General features: G+C 36.0%; 2 protein-coding genes across 2 annotated transcripts; one reads left to right on the top strand and one right to left on the bottom strand.

Moving 5' to 3' along the window:
• The first annotated feature begins 1,624 nt into the window (after positions 1-1,624).
• Positions 1,625-10,218, top strand: LOC145595622 (cytochrome P450 71D9-like). Its single transcript, XM_081652038.1, has 3 exons — positions 1,625-2,175; positions 7,850-8,180; positions 9,583-10,218. The coding sequence occupies exons 1-3, from the start codon at positions 1,625-1,627 to the stop codon at positions 10,216-10,218; spliced, it is 1,518 nt and encodes a 505-aa protein (XP_081508164.1).
• A 1,180-nt stretch (positions 10,219-11,398) lies between these two features.
• On the bottom strand, positions 11,399-17,401 carry LOC145593698 (putative inactive receptor kinase At5g58300). Its single transcript, XM_081650019.1, has 3 exons — positions 17,036-17,401; positions 12,521-13,953; positions 11,399-12,292 (listed from the first exon to the last, which is right to left on the bottom strand). The coding sequence occupies exons 2-3, from the start codon at positions 13,809-13,811 to the stop codon at positions 11,655-11,657; spliced, it is 1,929 nt and encodes a 642-aa protein (XP_081506145.1). The 5' UTR covers positions 13,812-13,953; positions 17,036-17,401; the 3' UTR covers positions 11,399-11,654.
• Between the last annotated feature and the right edge of the window lie 1,908 nt (positions 17,402-19,309).

The raw sequence follows: 19,309 nt of genomic DNA, 5'->3' as shown, positions 1-19,309 counted from the left end.
AAATGGCTGCAAATTGCAAAATACGAACCTTAAATGGCTGTAATTTGCAAATTTTCCTTGTTAAATCTAAACTTAGAAATACGAAATACCCCATGTAATTTCTAATCAAATAATTGTAGAATTATACCCGACACACGATCTCGTCAAATCCACCCTAACCATCGTCATAAACTCACTTCTATGGATTTTTTCATGTCTTCAATTATTTAAGATTTTTTTTTGGGGGGTGAATGGAGAGTGTTTCAAAAAATTAAAAAAAACTATTTATTATCCCGTTTTATATTTTTGCAACTTAAGAATATTTTATATCACACACGAATAATAATCCAAGTTGCAAAAAAATATGAAACGGATGTAGTATTTTTTTATTTTATTTTATTTTATATAGAGTATCTACACATTATTGAGTCACTTAGGTGTATGCATGTCTCCTTCTCTTTTTCAAATAGACAAATAGAGTATAATATTTACAAATGCCTTCAAAAAAAAAATCTAATATATATATACAAATATATAAATCTAATATATTAAAAAAACTATTTAAAATTTTTCAAACAAACCGTGCATCGCACGGGCTTCATCTAGTTTACAAAATATACTCTATATATTTACATAAAGTTATGTGCATGCGTAACCGTGTAACCTTATTTTTTTTAACAAAAAAAAAAACATGTGAACTTCTCATTTATTAAAATATAAATTGAAAAACCATAAATGCACCTATGCATGATTAGGGATAGGGATGGCAATTCAATCCGAGTTTGATTTGAATTAGATCTAATAATTCGAAGAAAAAAAAAAATTCGATCCAAATCCGTTTAAAATTAGTCCGAATCCGATTATGATTAATTAGATCCGAATTTGAATGGGAGGCGGACGGACTGGATCCTATGCAAAGTTCGATTGAGTTAGATTCAACTCTGATTCCAAGAGCATGAGTATATGCTTTATAATAACTTGGGACAATTGCTTGTTTATTTTATAGCAAAAATTTATTATGTAACTTAGTTCATAAATTAAATATGTTATGTTTATACTTTACTCGGTATGACTATACAAACAATTATAGGAATATCATACATTTAAAAAAAAAATTCGGATCAATTCGGAGGTCCGAATAAACGGATTATATTGGATTCGGAACCGAAAATTAGGAGTCGGATTTGGACTCGGATTCAGACTTTTCGGACTCAGATTCAAATCCGAGTCTAGGGTCTGTTTATTAAACGAATCGGATTTGGATTTAGTCACATCCGACCTGAATCCAATCCGTTACCATTTCTATACATGATGTGATTCATGTGAATACGTGACATAATAAAAATACTAAAAATACAGCTGGAAATAAAGTTATAAAGAAAAATAAAAATAAAATATAGCTCGTAGTAATAATTTATAAAGAATAATAATTAAAAAAATAACAATAATTGTATACTTTTGTACTAAACAGTAAACCCCATTACACCCACTTCACTTAGACTAATGCGATTATGTGACCCACTTGCTCCAATTCAGCTATAAAACAAGACAGGAAATTCCATTAATAGATCACACAACATAGCTATTTTCAGCAATCAATTTCCTAAAAAAAAATTTGAAAAACAATCTCTTATTAATTATAAACATGGAGAATCAAATGTTTGTTATATTAATAGCAATAATAATATTCATGTATCATATGATAAAATCCATGACAAAAACATCACCAAAATCACCTCCATCCCCTCCAAAGCTCCCCTTGCTAGGCAACCTCCACCAAGTTGCATCCAAACACACACTCCCGCATCGCCGCTTTGCCGAGCTAGCGAAGCGATACGGGAGGGTGATGCAGCTTCAACTAGGCCAAGTGCCGACCATCATTGTGTCTTCCGCCGATATGGCTAAGGAAGTTATGAAAACTCATGACTCTGTGTTCTGTAATCGTCCTGTTATTATGATTGCCAAAGAAGTGTTTTACGATTGTACCGATATCGGGTTGGCTCCCTACGGTGAGTACTGGCGGAACGTACGTAAGATCTCCGTGCTCGAGCTCTTTACCTCCAAGCGAGTTCAGTCGTTTCAGCCCATTCGAGTCGAAGAGGTTACTAATTTCATCAACTCCTTAGCCTCTGAACAAGGCCGTGTTGTTAATCTCACCAGGAAAGCATTTATACTTTCTTGTGATACATTAACAAGGTTTGTGTACATATTCTTCCTCTGTTATTTTATTTTTATTACTTGATTCGCTTTGACTTTTACAATATATATTTACTACTCCTCATTTGACTGTCTTTTGTAATTACATTTTCTTTAAACGATAAATTACGTACAGGGAGGACCGAGGGACCCCTCACCATGTACACAGGAATAAAAGACTATTGTAAGGAATCGAACCCCCATCACTTGGGGGAAGATGGAGGGATCCATCACCTCATTACTCTATTTTGTAAATTACATATTTATATAATATATCTTGTTAAATTATTACAATAAACTATTGATAAATAAAGTTTTGTATGAAACAGGTCAACTAAAATAGAACAAACCTCTATTTTATATTATATGCAACATTTACTAAAAATGATTGTTACATAATATTATGTGCAACAAATATTTTCTTTCCTTTTTAAGTAGTCATTTATCTATATTACCACCCTCATCACATGCATCATTAAAAAAAAAAAAAAATCATTAGCTTTTTCTCTCCTTTCAACACTCACAAACATATTTTGTCTAGGAGTCACAAAATATAAAACAGAGGTAGTATATATTTCTGTTTTTATTATTTATTTATTTTTATTTTTTAGGGATAGATGGTTATGAGGAGGGTCCATGCATACTGCACATATCCAAATACGAGTATACAATAATACAGCTAATCCGTTATTTCAATTCATATATCCGAATATGAGTATACTGTTAGATTTCGGGAAAACTCCTCAATCTGGAGTGTGTACCATTGATCAAATATATAGAGTTTACAACGCTAGGCCTAATTACATTAGGAATCCTAGATACGATAAACATACAAAAATATACATTTATTATATCCTAATCTGCGACAAATATTATCCTAAATATAATATCTATCACACCCCCGCAGTCGTAGCGGGAGGAGGTCGTACGCTAAGACTGGACCTAAATTCCAAAAATAATTCTCGTGGTAGGCCTTTAGTGAAAATGTCCGCAAACTGATATCTAGTAGGAACATGTAGAACCCGTACTTCCCCCAAAGCAACCTTTTCTCGAACAAAATGAATATCCATCTCCACATGTTTGGTGCGTTGGTGTTGTATCGGGTTGCCAGAAAGGTAGATAGCACTGACATTATCACAATAAACTATAGTAGCCTGCCGTAGAGGACAATATAACTCGAGTAATAAATTACGAAGCCAACACGCCTCAGAGACAACATTTGCGACGCCTCGATATTCTGCTTCTGCACTTGACTTAGACAAAGTATGTTGACGCTTAGATGACCAAGACACGAGGTTGTCCCCAAGGAAACAACAATAGCCCGAAGTAGAACGCCGGGTATCGGGACAGCCTCCCCAGTCAGCGTCGGTGTACGTAATCAATCGATGAGAAACAATAGGATATAAATGTAAGCCGTGATCAATGGTACCCTGAACATAACGCAGAATGCGTTTCAATGCCTCATAATGAGGTTCCCGGGGATCATGCATAAATAGACACACCTGTTGTACCGCATAGGAAATATCTGGCCTGGTGAATGTGAGATACTGAAGAGCACCTGCTAAACTGCGATACAGAGTAGGATCCCGAAAAGGTGGTCCTGCATCAGCACTAAGTTTGGACTTAGTGTCAACTGGAGTAGCTGCAGGCTTACAAGAGGCCATACCTGCACGCTCTAAAATCTCCTATGCATACTTTTCCTGTGAAAGTAGCATATAAGAGGGTTTGCGGGTCACCGCAATCCCCAAAAAATAACTCAAAGAACCCAAGTCAGTCATAGGGAACTCAGTTTGCAATTGACAAATAATTCCTGTACGCAACCTGTCAGATGAGGTAGCTAAAATAATATCATCAACATATAAGAGCAAATATGCCATATCATCACCCTGCCGGAAAGTAAAAAGAGAGTTGTCACTCTTGGAAATGACAAAACCCAATTTGACAAGAAAATTTGCAAAGCGTTGGTACCAAGCTCTGGGAGCTTGTTTCAAACCATAGAGAGCCCTGCGGAGCCGACAAACATGAGTAGGAGCCCTCCGATCAACAAAACCCGGAGGTTGATGCATATAAACATTTTCCTGCAAATCACCATGTAAAAAGGCATTTTTGACATCTAGTTGATGTATCGACCACTTTTTAGCCAAAGCTAAACTGAGAACAGTACGAATAGTGGCCGGTTTAACTACCGGACTGAAAGTCTCATCACAATCCACACCAATTTCCTGCGACCTGCCATCACATACAAGACGAGCTTTGTGCCTCTCAAGGTCACCATTAGACTTGTATTTATGCTTAAATAGCCACATACAATTAACAATATTCACCCCCGTAGGCCTAGGCACCAACTCCCATGTCCCTGTTTTAATTAAAGCACTATACTCATCATTCATCGCCGCATTCCAATTTTGGTCATTTAAAGCTTGTTTATATGATTTTGGAAGAGGTGATTTGTGAAGAGGAGGACCCGAGGTTACCATAGCGGTTTGGTTATATTTCGGGTTAGGCTTGAAAATGCCTCTTTGGCTTCTAGTAATGGGGGGGATGGGGGAGGTGGACGGGTAGGCTGTAGAGGTGGTATGCCACGCATAGGTGGCGGAGTGTATGTGGTGGATGACTGGATCGGGCTGACTGGACCGGTCTGACTGGGCCGGGCTGACTGGGACAGTGGGGTCCGCAAGGTGGGTGGAGAAGAGGTGCCACCTTGCGGAGTATGCTGTTGGGCGTAATTGTGAATAGGTGAGGTAGGTGGCGTGTGGGCTTGATGGCCATTTGGGATTGGGCTTGGTTGCACTTGGGCTTGAGAAGATTGAAGGCGCATAAATTGATGAGTCAGAAGAGGGGAACTCTCATCAAAACCCAAAAAGTCATACTCCTTTAAGGTGTATTGTTCCAAGCTTTTAAAAGGGAATGTTAACTCATCAAAGGTGACGTGGCGAGAGATTATGACTTTGCGGGTTGCTAAGTCAAGACACTTATAACCACGGTGATTAGAAGGGTATCCCAAAAAAACACAAGGAGTGGATCTAGGAGCAAGCTTGTGAGGAGCTGTAGCAGACAAATTAGGGAAACAAAGACAACCGAAAACCCGTAAGTGGTCATAGGAAGGATTTTTATGAAACAAAGCCTGAGCCGGGGTCATGTTCTTAAGAGATTTAGTGGGCAAGATATTAAGAAGATATGTAGCTGTCTCTAGAGCATGTGACCAATATGAGGGGGGCAATGAGGCATGAAATAAGAGAGTGCGTTTGATATTATTTAAGGTTCGAATCATGCGTTCGGCTTTGCCGTTTTGTGAGGACGTGTGGGGACATGAAAATCTAAAGACCATACCATTGTCAAGGCAAAACTTTTTGAATGGGTCATTGTCAAACTCACGACCGTGGTCGCTTTGGAAAGATTTGATAGGACGTTCAAATTGTGTTTGCACATATTGTCTAAAGTGAAGGAAAGATTGGTAGGCTTGAGATTTAGAGGCTAGAGGAATGGCCCACACATAATGAGTAAAATCATCAAGAGCACTAAATAGTATTTATGACCATTAATACTTCTAATAGGAGATGTCCATAAATCGGCATGAATAATATCAAAAGCAGAAAAAGTAATATTATTTGAATCATAAAAAGGAAGTCTAACATGTTTCCCTATTTGACATGAATTGCAAAAATTAGAGTCATGCTCTTTATTACAAGAAATAAAATCGTTGCTCCTAAGAAAACTCAAAGATGAAGGCCCGGGATGTCCTAGACGATCATGCCATGGGGTAGCTGCAGTGAGAGTAGTGGCTAGGCAAGTGCTCGGTGAATTGGAGGTAACTGGATAAAGCTCCCCGGTACTATTGCATCTCGTTACTACCCTCCCCGTGCGAAGATCCTTCACAGTAAAACCATTAGGGTCAAATTCTATAGACACCGAATTATCAGAAGTAAATTTACGAACAGAAATAAGATTCTTAATAATTTGTGGTGCAAGTAGAACATTTTTAAGGGTTAGTGAATTATTTGGGAGGGTGGTGTGACCATAACCAGTAATTGGAATGCGATGACCATTGCCTACTAAAATATGATTATTAGTGCTTAAATTAAAAAGGGGAAGAAGTGTACCGGCATTATTGGTCATGTGAGATGTAGCACCCGAGTCCATGTACCATCCATTATCCGGACTTGAAAGACCCATTGAAGAATATGCACTCCCGAGCTCCGTGGGTGTCATAGGTGGGCCGTATTGGGGTTGTCCGATAGTGTAGGCCTGCTGAGAGTACAAGCCACGTCCTGGACCAGCATTGGGCCGAGCCTGATAGGCCCCATTAGTGGGGAAAGGTGCTGGTGGGACGGCCCAACCTTGAGGCTGCCAGAATTGCTGAATTGGATTGGGCCAAGGAGGCTGCTGGGCCCAATTTTGCCCATTAGAGGCGGGTTGTTGTTGCCAAGTCTGCTGTTGTTGTTGCGGGTTTGGTTGTGATGGCTGGTTGGCGCCACGACCTTGTCCTCCCCGGCCGCGTCCCTTTCCGCGCCTCTGTTTGTTGCCGCCTCGGCCACGGCCGCTATTTCCGCCTGTTCCCCTGCCGCCGGCTGGTGGTTGTTGAGGTGAGGGGTCGGATTGTGGAGCTTGTGCAACAAACGATGACGAAGTCTTTCCGGAAGCACTGTTGCGGCGAGTTTCTTCAAGTAAAAGACGAGAACGAGCCGTATGGAAGGACGGTAAAGGATTGGTCTGTGCAATCATAGTTGCGACGGTGTCAAAGTCCGTTTTGTTTAGACCCGCAACAAGTCGGAGAACAAGCTTTTGATCGGAGATCGGTTGATCGACATTGGCAAGTTGATCAGCAAGATTCTTAATTTGTTGACAGTATGCTGTGACGTTCGGGAAGCTGTCAAGATGAAGCTCATTCAACTGGGTTTCAAGATACACTGCCCTCGTGGTTTTGTTATCTTGAAATATTTCCCGAAGTCGATCCCAAGTCTGCCTTGCAGTGGACTTTGGTTTGAGGATTGTTTGTAGGAGGTCAACCGAAATTGTGCCGTATATCCATTGCTTGACAATGGCATCTAAACGAACCCATAAGGCATCCGAAATATCTGTAGGACGAGATACGGTTGAATCGATGTGATCAAGGACGTTGTATGCACAAACGTGATTTTCAAACAATTCTACCCAATTAGAGTATTGAACCTTCTCGTAGTCGAGAGTCAAAGGGATCGAGTTTTTGATGTTAGAGACGGTGAGTGCCGGATGGAACTCATTAGATGGAGGAGGTGGCGGTGGTGGGGGGTTTCATCTTCCTTGGCCATGAAAGCTTCAAATTAATTGCTAAAGTAAAATAGGTGAGAAATCTGGAAGAATTGCGGAAGTGTGACGAAGGCTAGGTCCCAATAAAAAAAAAAAAAAAAACCAATAAAGTTGGAGAAAAAAATAAAAATAAAAAATTGAGATCTAAAACCTTGGCTGTGATACCATGTTAGATTTCGGGAAAACTCCTCAATCTGGAGTGTGTACCATTGATCAAATATATAGAGTTTACAACGCTAGGCCTAATTACATTAGGAATCCTAGATACGATAAACATACAAAAATATACATTTATTATATCCTAATCTGCGACAAATATTATCCTAAATATAATATCTATCATATACAATAACTCAACTAATCATTTATTTCAATTCATATATCATAGGTCAGCTTTCAGAACGAAAGGCAACGAGCAAATGCCATTCAGAAAATTATTATCAAGCGTTACGGAGCATTGTACGGGTTTCTGTATTGCAGACCTTTATCCGTCAATACCATTTCTTCACAGAATCAGTGGAATGAAAAGAAAATTTCAAATAATTACTCAAGAAACAAATAGGATATTTGATCCTATTATTGAGGAACATAAATCTAATAAAACATTAGATCCAAAGGATGAAGATTTGGTTGATGTTCTTTTAAGACATCATGTTGATAATATCAATAATCCCGATCATTTTTCTATGACTACTGATAATATAAAAGGAGTTATAATGGTAAGTACAACTAATCGTTAATTTTCTTTGTTCATCGATCGTAATTTATTCGTTTTTTTTTTTTTTTTTTTTGAAAAAAAAAATTATTTTATTCATCTAACTAATTAATGTATTTTATATAGAATATCAACCCATTATTATACATTGTTCTTTTCAAATAATTAAGTGGAGATAATCACATTCAAATTTGTAAATAAAAGGGGAGATAATAAACGTACAAAATTGTAAATATACAAAACAATTGTGAAAGACAAAATGTTACTCCCTCCATCCCTAAACTGAGTTGAGATGAACTGAATTGAACTGAATTGAAATGAACTGAATATTTTATGAGAGAAGGAAATTAGGAACTTCAATGAGCTGGACTGAACTTAACTTATTGGAGCTAAACTGAACTGAAAATAATTTGAAGAGAACAGGCCCTAATATCATATAAAAACATGTTCTATCATAAAATATGTTGGGTTTTTTTTTTCGGACAAAAAATATGTTGTTACACAAATTTTGATATAAACTTCATAATAACCTTTTTGTATACATATAATTTCCATTAATATATCTATAACTTTATACTAAAGGCGAAACCAGGAATGACACATATCATCTCATGGTTAAAAATTTTCCCTCCAAAAGTTTTTTTTATTTATTTTATTTTTATTTTTATTTTTTTGGCCAAAGCTTCTTAGAGAAGTTTTTAATACAAACTATACAATAATATTTCACTTCTAATTTAATAAGTATATTCCATTTGTACACATTCAAGCAAAGATATTATTCTTTTTATACAATATTATGCAATAATAGTTTTCTATCTTTAACTTTGTAATGTAATTCATAGTTATTTTTATTAGTCGTGCATATATTATTCACTCTGTTTTTTTTAGTGTGATAAATTTTTTTAAATTTTTTTGTAAGAACTTTCATCGTATTTTGCAATTAGGTAGAATAATATTTTATTTATTAAATAATAGTGTTAAACTTATGATAAGTATTAAGTATTAAAAATTACCGTGCATGGCACGGGATTTAACCTAGTAATTATATAAAATTAAAGTCAAAATATTGCATATATAGCATGTGTATAAAGTTTTGTATTATTTATTCTAAGTTAGACACATATTGATATAAAGCTTCATAATAAAACTTTTTTTTATTATTATTAATTTTCATTAACATTTAATTATATAAAAATAAAGTTAAAATATTGCATCGACATGTTACATGTATAATGTATATATACAAAGTTTGACTGTATTATTTATTCTAAACAACTAGAGGTTAGTGTTATAGTGTGTATATATACAAGCCAATAAGTTCATTAATTTCATGTTTATTACCTTAATTGATTGGATTTAACTTCACGTCGAAATTCATAACGTTTATTCGCATGTTTAATTTATAGGAGCTACTTGGGGGAGGAACTGAAAATTCATCGTCAATGATTGAGTGGACAATGTCGGAACTCCTAAGAAACCCAACAACTTTGGAGAAGGCACAAGCTGAGGTACGACGAGTATACAAAGACATACAAGGGGCTGTTGATGAGTCGAGGTTAAACCAACTTACGTACTTAAAACATGTAATCAAAGAGTCCTTACGACTACATCCTCCGGTTCCTCTTTTAGCTCCAAGAGAATCGATGGAGAGATGCCAAATATATCCGTATGACATTTCAGCAAAAACACGTGTCATTATTAATGTATGGGCTATTGGAAGGGATCCCGAGTATTGGCCTGAGCCTGAGAAGTTTTATCCTGAAAGGTTTGAAGATTCATTGATAGATTACAAGGGAAGCAACTACGAGTTGCTTCCCTTTGGCGCGGGTAGGAGAGGGTGCCCGGGCATGGCATTAGGTGTAGCAATGGTTGAGCTACCACTAGCTATGTTGCTCTATCATTTCGATTGGAAGTTACCAGATGGAATGCGACCACAAGATCTAGACATGGATGAGTCCTTTGGATTGACAATGAAGAGGAAAAATCACTTGCTTGTTATTCCGACTCTTCATCCTTCTTCTAATCTGAAAATAGGGGGTTAATTAATGACCACTTAAGTAATAATTAAGCTTGCTTATTATGGATGGTTTGTGTACCATTGTTGTGTGTGTGTGTGTGTGTAGTGTGTGTTTCGTGAGCATTATATTATGGTGTAAAAGTAATTTTCAATTGCTTAAACTTCTAAATAATAAAAAGCTAATGTGATTTTATGTAATTTCTCCAAAGATCACCCACTTAATTATGCAAGGGGAGGACTATGAGCTTGCTTAGGCTCTCAAACTTGACCCCTCGGTACATAGAATTGTCATGTACTTCCTCCGTTTTGAATTAAATGTCATAGTTTGACTTTGTGCACTATTCACATAACTTGCTTTGATTTCATTTTTATGATTTTATTTTAAGATAAAGTAGTCATGTGAGATCTTGTTAAATGGCATTCAATCGAGCTCAAGCTTGATGTAGAAAAGCTCAAGGCCTCATGGCATGTCCTAAGGGAGTATGGTAACATGACTAGCGTTGGTGTGTTGTTTTATGATGGATGAAATCATGAAATGAGAAAGAGGTCAATTCTAGAAGGAAAGACGACAACCCGTTTTGGATGTGAATGGTGTGTAGTGGTTGGATTTGGTCCAGGACTCACCACCGTTGAGGCTCTTGCGTTGCGGAGTGTTCCTCTACAGCTCAATATTTGATACACTGGCTCAATGGAGCATGAGAGCATTCATATGTTGTGTTTTTAAATCTACAAAGTGTTTGAAATTAAGGCTCACCTACCAGGCTGTGCATCTAGGCCAATAACACCAAGCCTGTTAAAAGGCCTTTTTGTGTGTGTATGTGTGTGGGGATAAATATAAAAGACAATAATATAGGCATGTACACTCTTTGTTTTTTCCCTCCCAGTAAATTTACTGTTGTTTTGTATCTTCTTTTAATTTGCCAGTAATTATTTGTTTTAGCAAATTTATGACTATGTTTTTTTTACGGGGTGAAAATTAATCCCATGATCTCCTGAAACCAGGAGGGAAGCTCTAACCATTCGAACTATCGCTCACTCTCAAATTTTATTTGTCTATGTGAAGATGGGAAACCACTAGCAAATGGAACAATCTTGTCAAAGTTGGAGGCATGTCCTAGATGTTCGTGTCCGAGTTGGATGATGATGGTTATAGATTTTAATTAACTCGATGATCACAACAACAACAAAAATATAGCGACAGAAGATGTTCCCAAAGACCAAAGCACAATTCATGCATTGCTTATAATCAAACGTATTTTTTTTTACAAAGGTGCTTTTTGACATTACTCCAGTCTAGAAGTTTTATCTGCTCAACAAACAGTTGCACAAGCCTAGAAAAAAAAAATGCATAAATTAGGAATAAGCATTATCACCTTTACGATATGGCTATCAGAGTATCACAGATCATTCTCCGATGACCAATCAGAGAACTTAGCTCCAATGCGAAGGGATTGAGAAGAGTTAGGGGGTTGGAGTACCCGCGTTAGAGTCCTTAGACTTGTTCTCGTCTGAAGATGGTCTCTCTTCTGACTCGGATGGTCTAATTTCCTCGATCATCCTAACAACATCTTCCATTCTAGGCCTCATATCAGGAACTCTTGCAACACAAGCCAGTGCTATCTGCAACATCTGCACCATTTCCTCTTCCGCGTTTGGACACCTAAGCAGCTCTACATCAAACACCTCAGAAGTCCATTCTTCTCTTACTACAGACTGCACCCATCGAGGGAGATCAATCACATCACACTGTCCGTGACTAGTCTTTAGAGGGGCTTTCCCGGTGAGCATCTCTAAAAGAAGTACTCCAAAGCTGTAAACATCTGATTTTTGGTTGGCTTTTCTTGCTTCAACCACTTCTGGTGCATGGTACCCTATGCTCCTCGAGGTGATGCCTTGGAAGTTCATCAATAGAGGTAACCCAAAATCAGAGATGCAGCCTTCATGGTCTTGTGTAAGGAGGACATTAGAGGACTTGATGTTTCCGTGGATGAATTTTCCACCGGCTTCAGAGTGGACGTGGAGTATTCCTCGTGCAGCTCCTAGTGCAATTGAAATTCTAGAGTTCCAATCTAGGGGAGTCTTTCCATTGTAACCATAGCCTGAAAAGTCAGCAGAAGGATGCATCAAGAAAATGCTAGCAACATAATTTCAGAAAATTAGCAAATTTGAAGCAGTTTCAAAATTTTCACAGTATACATGTAAAATAGCATGAAAAACATTTAGTTACTACTTTAGCTAAGGGACATTTTTTTTTTTTTGAGAAAACTTTAGCTAAGGGATATAGATGCATGTAAAACAGTGAGAATAAAGGGTTAAGGTATGCATACCATGCAAGACGGCACTTAAGCTACCACCGGGCATGTAATCGTACACTAGAAGTTTTTCATCCTTGGAGAAATAGTAAGCCCGAAGAGGCACAAGATTTGGATGTTGACCAATCTTGCTAACCATTTCCATTTGTTGCTCAAATTCCCTCTTTCCAATTCCCACCTCCTTCAGCCGTTTCACCACCACCACAATTCCCTCATCCAAAATTGCTTTGTATGCTGTCCCATAGCTCCCTTTCCCAAGAACCTCCGCTGAAGCCCTAAGCAAGTCCTCAAGATCAAAGTTATACGAGCAGCCTTCAAAGAAGACCAATTTGTTCTTCTCGGCTATTTGCACACCACTCCCAAAGTCTTCCTTTGGCAACTGGTTTTTACCCTTCTTGGCGTTCGCTTCTTTTCCTTTGTCAATTGCACTATCTTCTACACTTCTTCTCTTCAAACAGCATAATAAGCAAATCACTATGGCAAGAAACAACACAAAAGTGCTGCTTATTACTATAGCAATGATGGCACCTATACTCAATTTCCTGCGATTGCCAGTTTTGCTTTTCATAGGGAGTGTTGACGGAGATGCCAAGGAAGCTGGAGCAGGTGATGGGCTACTAGAGGAGCAATTGTCCAGAGGCGGCCCACATAAGGAGTTCCCCAAAAATGATGAACTAGGGAACTTCTTAAGTGAATTTGGGATTTCACCATTTAACTTGTTGTAGCTTATGTTTAAAACCTTGAGCCTCGGAGGTTTAATATCAGGGATAGGACCTGAAAGCATATTATCTTGGAGATCTAACACCATAAGCCTAGTCAAATTATTGATAGTTGGTGGAATTTTTCCTGTTAAGGAATTAAAACTTAAATCCACCAACATAAGTCTAGGAGAAAGTGTTTCGGGAATGCTACCAGAGAAATTATTTGATTGGAGGAATAAAGATTGCAGTGCTGGTAAAGAAGCAACATCAGTAGGAATTTTTCCATTTAGGCTGTTTGATCTTAGACTTAGGATTTCAAGCGCGTCTAGTTTCCCAATGGTGCCGGATGGTATAGAGCCAACAAGGCCAATTCCTGGGAGATGAACAGCAACTACACGGGTTCCTTCAGTATTGCAAGTAATACCAGCCCAAGTGGTGCATATTGGGGAAGCAAAATCCCAGTTAAGCTTTCGGCCATGTGGTACATTAGCAATAAAGTTAAGAAGAGCTTTCCTGTCTGAATTTAAGTCAGCACAAATGAGAGGAAGGATAGCAACTTGGATAAGAATGACAGAAAGTTCTAGCAAGGAGGATTGACGCTTCATGGTGGATTTTCTGTTGAAGCTATATTAAGATGCTAGATGCAGAATAAAACCATGAGGCGGTGCTGTGGTTTCAATATTCTGTCTCAATAAGAAAAACCTTTATGACTGATATTGCATCTGAAGGGAGAGGTTGACAGGAACACTGCATCATCAAATGCAAAAACAAATTATTAGAATATGAACATCATAAGCAATAAAGATATAAAACTCAATCAATATGCATATGCATTACATAAAAACCAGGATACAGTTTTGACTACTGACAGTTATCTTCACTAATACTATTTTTCATGACATCGGTTATATATATTCACCATCTGAGAGAACATAACCATTCCCATTGCTCACTTCATATATCTCGCTTCCTATTCTGATCACCAATTAATTTATCGAGGTGATAAAAAAAAAAGGGGGATTAACTCAACACAAAATGCACTTCACTGGGAGTCTGAGTATCTAATAAAACTATATATAGAAATTCTGCATTGCTCGTATTGTTTACCATCTTTACTAATAGTATGAATCTAATCAACCCATACAATTTTTACATTTTGCTATAGAATGAGATTTCCTGTAATGATGATCAAGGCACCGACAACAATGAATACAGTAAGCAAATACATACATACATACAAACTTAAATGAAAAGAGGTCAAAGGACATTAAAAATGATTTGCAATTTTTTAGTCTACAATATTTCGTACTTTCGATGATTCCACAATGAGGACCACCAATTCTTTTAATCTCTTCTAGCTTTTCCTTTATTATTTTAGGTGCTAATGTCCTCTCAATGATTCTATCATGCAAAAAAGGAATATATACTTATTAATTAAGTAATCAATTTAGAAGGGCTACCTACTTTTCACGTTATGAAAATCAACATCTTGCAATAAAAATTAATACATTGTACGTTAGTAGTCTTAGCTACAATCATAACTTCTTCATAATTTCAAATAAACAAGAATCAAAGTATGCTCCTATTCTTTAGAGTATTGCTTCAGAGTGAGAGGTCAAGGGTCAATTTTTATCCAACCTTTGTACCCTCTTTTCAAGCAAACACACACAAAAAGTATCATATTCAGATAACTTAGAGGGAATTATATAACATTTTAAGATTTAAAGGTTAAAAAACTGCATTTCAGGAATATATACTACTATTATCTATATATTGAAAGATCCTAAATTTATAATATACTGTAAAGTTTAAAAGCAGTCCTCTAAAGAAAAGAAAGATTAGAAAGAATCCAATGCCCATTATAAGCAAAAAAGCAAAAGTAAAAACCATACTTTGCCATGCAAAAAAAATTTAAAATTAAAAAGTTTGATATGCTTTTCCTCAAAAAAGACACATCTTCTCTAGACAAGCTCCAAACACTACCCTTGATAATTGATGTTCAATCTTTCTTTAAAGTCATTACTCTCTCCATCCACCTGAAATCAATAGTCATTTATACTATTTTGGAACGTTAAAAAACATGTGTTACAAACTTACAATTCTTAAAAAAAAAAAACATAAAAAATAAAAAAAAAAAGATTATGCGTTAAACCCTATGCATACCCCTTGCTTAAATCAAATAATGAATAGAGGATGCAAATACGGCGTTTTACTTTAAAACTCGGCGACATTAAGAAGATTTTAGCAAAATCATAACAAACCCTTAATTATTTAGTTATTAAATGGTCAATGTGACTATCAAATTTGGACAAAGGGAATACTTAACTACTAATGGAGTGCTATTGACCAAAAGTTTAAAGTACATGTTCCTAACTGTTGTAAAAAAATGCGATAAAGATTAAGATTAGCAAGGAACAACAATAAAAGAATAAAGAAATTTGTGTGTTTCACTAACAATGTGTTAGCAATGTCCACAAAAAATATATATTAGATTACTAAATTACGATTGTTTAAATACTATCCCAAATTAGAAACGTAATAGGCCCTGAAATTAAGCTCAACTATAAGCCATAGCTCAATATAACAAATATCACCAACTTCAGGGCAACACCATAGGGCACATTGCACCCCAAACCCCAACTCGTTGGGTCATTCTTATGGGGCAAACCAATTCAAGGCATATTCTAAAAGTAATACTTGCTCCTTTTTCTTAGTTGAACACGTAGCGCAAATAATGGATTGGAAAAGACATCCACTAAGCTCCTTTATCCAGTTATTACTCCCTAATTACCTATCAAGTTCACTAAGCTAAGGGCCTGTTCTCTTACGTTGAAATTCAGTTCGGTTCGGTTCGGTTATTTAATTATTTTACCACAGAAGCTTAATGCTCCAACTGTCATTTGGCATCCTCCGACAAAAAAATATAGAATGCAGAAACAACTTTGGACTATAATGCGACAAGAAAGAGGAATAAAGATACAAATAAAAGAAAGAAAAAGAAAGTTGCCTCATTTTCCATTATTTGGCCTACTATTCGATTTATAACAAGTTTTAGGTGAGACGGACTTATAATAACTTCTTTTATCAACTATTCTTGAAATAGTAATGAGTTACCCTTAAAGGCAAAATTAGCCACTCCACTTACAAAGTCCGCCTCATACAAGATTTTGCATCGATAATATACAACATTAATGGTCGAATGCTCGGGTCTAGTTTTAATTTCGATATACTAACAATACTTGTCTACTTGTATTTTGGAACGGAGGTAATATACAACAACTATTTTATACAACTGCTAGCTTTCCAAAAAAAGTTAAAAAAAATAAAAATAAATAAATAAAAAAATAAATAAAAATTATACAACTGCTAATATAACATTTCACTAGTAACACTTAAAACAATTAATTTAAACACCTACATAGCTAATTTATATCAAATCAAACATTAATCATAGTACACGGTATATGAGCAAATTATCGTGTGATCTAACCGTAACAAGACTAGCCGTTAGTGTTTTTTTTTTTTTTTTTTTGAGAACAATAAATGCAAGTTAAAAAAAAAAAAATTCTTTTTAAAAAACGAAAATATGCAGAAATTGTCCATTATTCATAATTTCAAGCATACAACACATAACATAAAATCAACCAATTTTGCAATGTGATTTGTTTCGTTCTCCATCTAATCCCCAACTAAGCCCACAAATTTTCAAAATTATGCAAAAATAAATAAATGACATTCATGTAACTGTAAAATAAGCAAAACCCAGAAACCAAAATTACTAAAAATAGTAAAAATGAACAAAAAAAATTAAGAAAAGAGAGAAAAAAACCTCGAGGAAAAAACAGGGGAGCCAAAAATGCAGAGAAATCCACCAATGTAGAAGAAAACCCAGATGAAATTACAGTGAAATGAGTGAGATTTTCTTAGCAATTTTGAAATCCACTCATTTCAGAAGAAAACGACGGAAAAAAGCGTTGGTAAACCCAATTTTTACGACGCTTTTGTAATTTGTATGTAATAAGAGGATATTTGGCATTAAGTGAGAGCTTCTATTTGAAGACCCTCAACTACAAAAAATGAGTTACTGAAATTGAGTGATTAATAGAGATAGAAAAAGCAAGAAAAAGAGGGAATTTTGTGATGGACCCAGAACAAAAGTTTTTGGTAGAAAAAAGAAGAGAGAGAGAAAAAAAAAAAAAAAAAAGGAAATAGTGAGTGTGATACAGTTCAGTAGAGTGAAGTTTTGTATAGGACTGGACTCGCTTTATTATAAGATACGGTCGATTTAGAAAAGTGATGCACTTAAAAAAAACCCGAGAGGGATAAAGAACTACGAGTATAGTGGTAGTGAAGTTAGCCCGAGAGGGATAAAGAACTACGAGTATAGTGGTAGTGAAGTTAGGGAGGTATAGGGATGAGCAAAGTGGTGAGGAGAGGAGAAATGGAGTGTTGTGTCATGTGTTAGTGCAGAAATGGGGAAACAATTGCGGTTTTGTTGCGATGTTTGTTCACTTTGTGGGTTTTACTTGTTTTTTTATGGACTAACCTCGAGATGCTATTAACCGTTATTTGCTTCAAGGAATCTTCTTTTACGGAGGTGTACTTGTTTTATTAACGGTTATTTTATTACTCATCAAGATTTTAAGAATGTCCTTTTATAAAAACAAATTAAAAGAGTTTGAGAAAAATTGAAGTACAATTAATCAAATAATATACCAAGTACGAGTAACATATTAAAAGTACATATCCAATTCACTACTTTACTCTATTTTAAATTCGTAATTGTATTCACTATTAAAGGTATCAATTCGAGTGATTAGATCGCTTTCGGTGTGATTGGATCGGACTAAGTCTATTTCAAAGTTGAGTCATATTAAATTATTGTGTCTATACAATAGACAAAAATAGACCTAGATTCCACTTAGGGCCTGTTCACATTTACTTAATTTCAGTTCAGTTCAGTTCAGTTCAGCTCCAATCAGTTCAGTTCAGTTCAGTTCCAATCAGTTCAGTTCAGTTCAGCTCTTAATTTCCCTCTCACATAAAATATTCATTTCAGCTCAATTCAGTTCAGTTCAGTTCCAATCAGTTCAGTTCAGTTCAGCTTCAATCAGTTCAGTTCAGCTCAGTTTAGTAAATATGAACAGGCCCTTAATCATGTGGAATACAAAGATGTTACTTGGTCAAATAGAATGACATTTACATACGACCAATATAAGTAGAGCTTTAGAAAAATACCTTAATTATTCTTAATAAACTATTGAAATCCAGTATAATAGGATCTAACCATTAAAATAAAACCTTAGTAAAGAATATTTCTTGGAGGTAGTCCAGTAGTAAAAACTCAAGGAAGCGTAATAAGGATAATTTGCCGTTGAGGTTACGCTATCAATTGTCCCTTCCTTTGACTAATACTTGACTGTGGAATGGACTGACTCACATTTTCACAGTACTCCATCTAACGTCACTAGTCAGGGTTCACTAGCAGAACATGATCTCAGCTTCCAATTCCATACATTAATTAAATACTTCTTCATTGTCTGGAATTCGAATGTTATTGGGATATTAAATTATTAACCACTATAATCAATAACAAGAGAATGAGGAATATCTCAAGTGGTTAGAGTTTTATCCTCGATTTCAGGATATCTTGGAATTGATTTTGGGCTGTAGCAAATACGGTTCAAATTCTTACAAATCCTTAATTTTGTTTATCTCAATTATTGCTAATTTTGCAACTTTACTCGTCATGTATGTGTTTGTCAATACACCTAAAATGACATTAAGTCGGGTTGGCCCATAACATGACCCAATTTAGTATAAAAGATGCATAACATATTAACATGACACAAGCAGAAGATAGGCACAATGGATTGCACTTAAGTTACTTTTATTTTGGAAAACAAGTGTACGATAAGGCACGATATAGCTTGGCCAAACACAACAAAACACACTAATACGGAGTATAAGTTATATTCGTTAAGTGTTTCAAAATGACTTTCACGCAATTGAAGTGTAATCTACCTTCTTGTAACTATAACTAAATTAGGGTACGATCTTGTGAGAGGAAGACGTTCCTAATCTATATATACCTTGTATCAAA

This window comes from Chenopodium album, chromosome 19 (assembly GCF_948465745.1).
Source record: "Chenopodium album chromosome 19, dcCheAlbu1.1, whole genome shotgun sequence".
NCBI classification, from domain to species: Eukaryota; Viridiplantae; Streptophyta; class Magnoliopsida; order Caryophyllales; family Amaranthaceae; genus Chenopodium; species Chenopodium album.
Note: the sequence above shows the minus strand (reverse complement) of the source record. Positions and strands in the feature narration are given on the sequence as shown.

Bases quoted from the DNA above. Each gene is read 5' to 3' on its own strand.
- LOC145595622 (XM_081652038.1), top strand. From the start codon at position 1,625: ATGGAGAATCAAATGTTTGTTATATTAATAGCAATAATAATATTCATG. The intron at 2,176-7,849 runs GTTTGTGTACAT...CATATATCATAG, and splicing joins TCTTGTGATACATTAACAAG to GTCAGCTTTCAGAACGAAAG. The intron at 8,181-9,582 runs GTAAGTACAACT...TTTAATTTATAG, and splicing joins ATATAAAAGGAGTTATAATG to GAGCTACTTGGGGGAGGAAC.
- LOC145593698 (XM_081650019.1), bottom strand. From the start codon at position 13,811: ATGAAGCGTCAATCCTCCTTGCTAGAACTTTCTGTCATTCTTATCCAA. The intron at 12,293-12,520 runs GTATGCATACCT...CTGACTTTTCAG, and splicing joins CTTAAGTGCCGTCTTGCATG to GCTATGGTTACAATGGAAAG.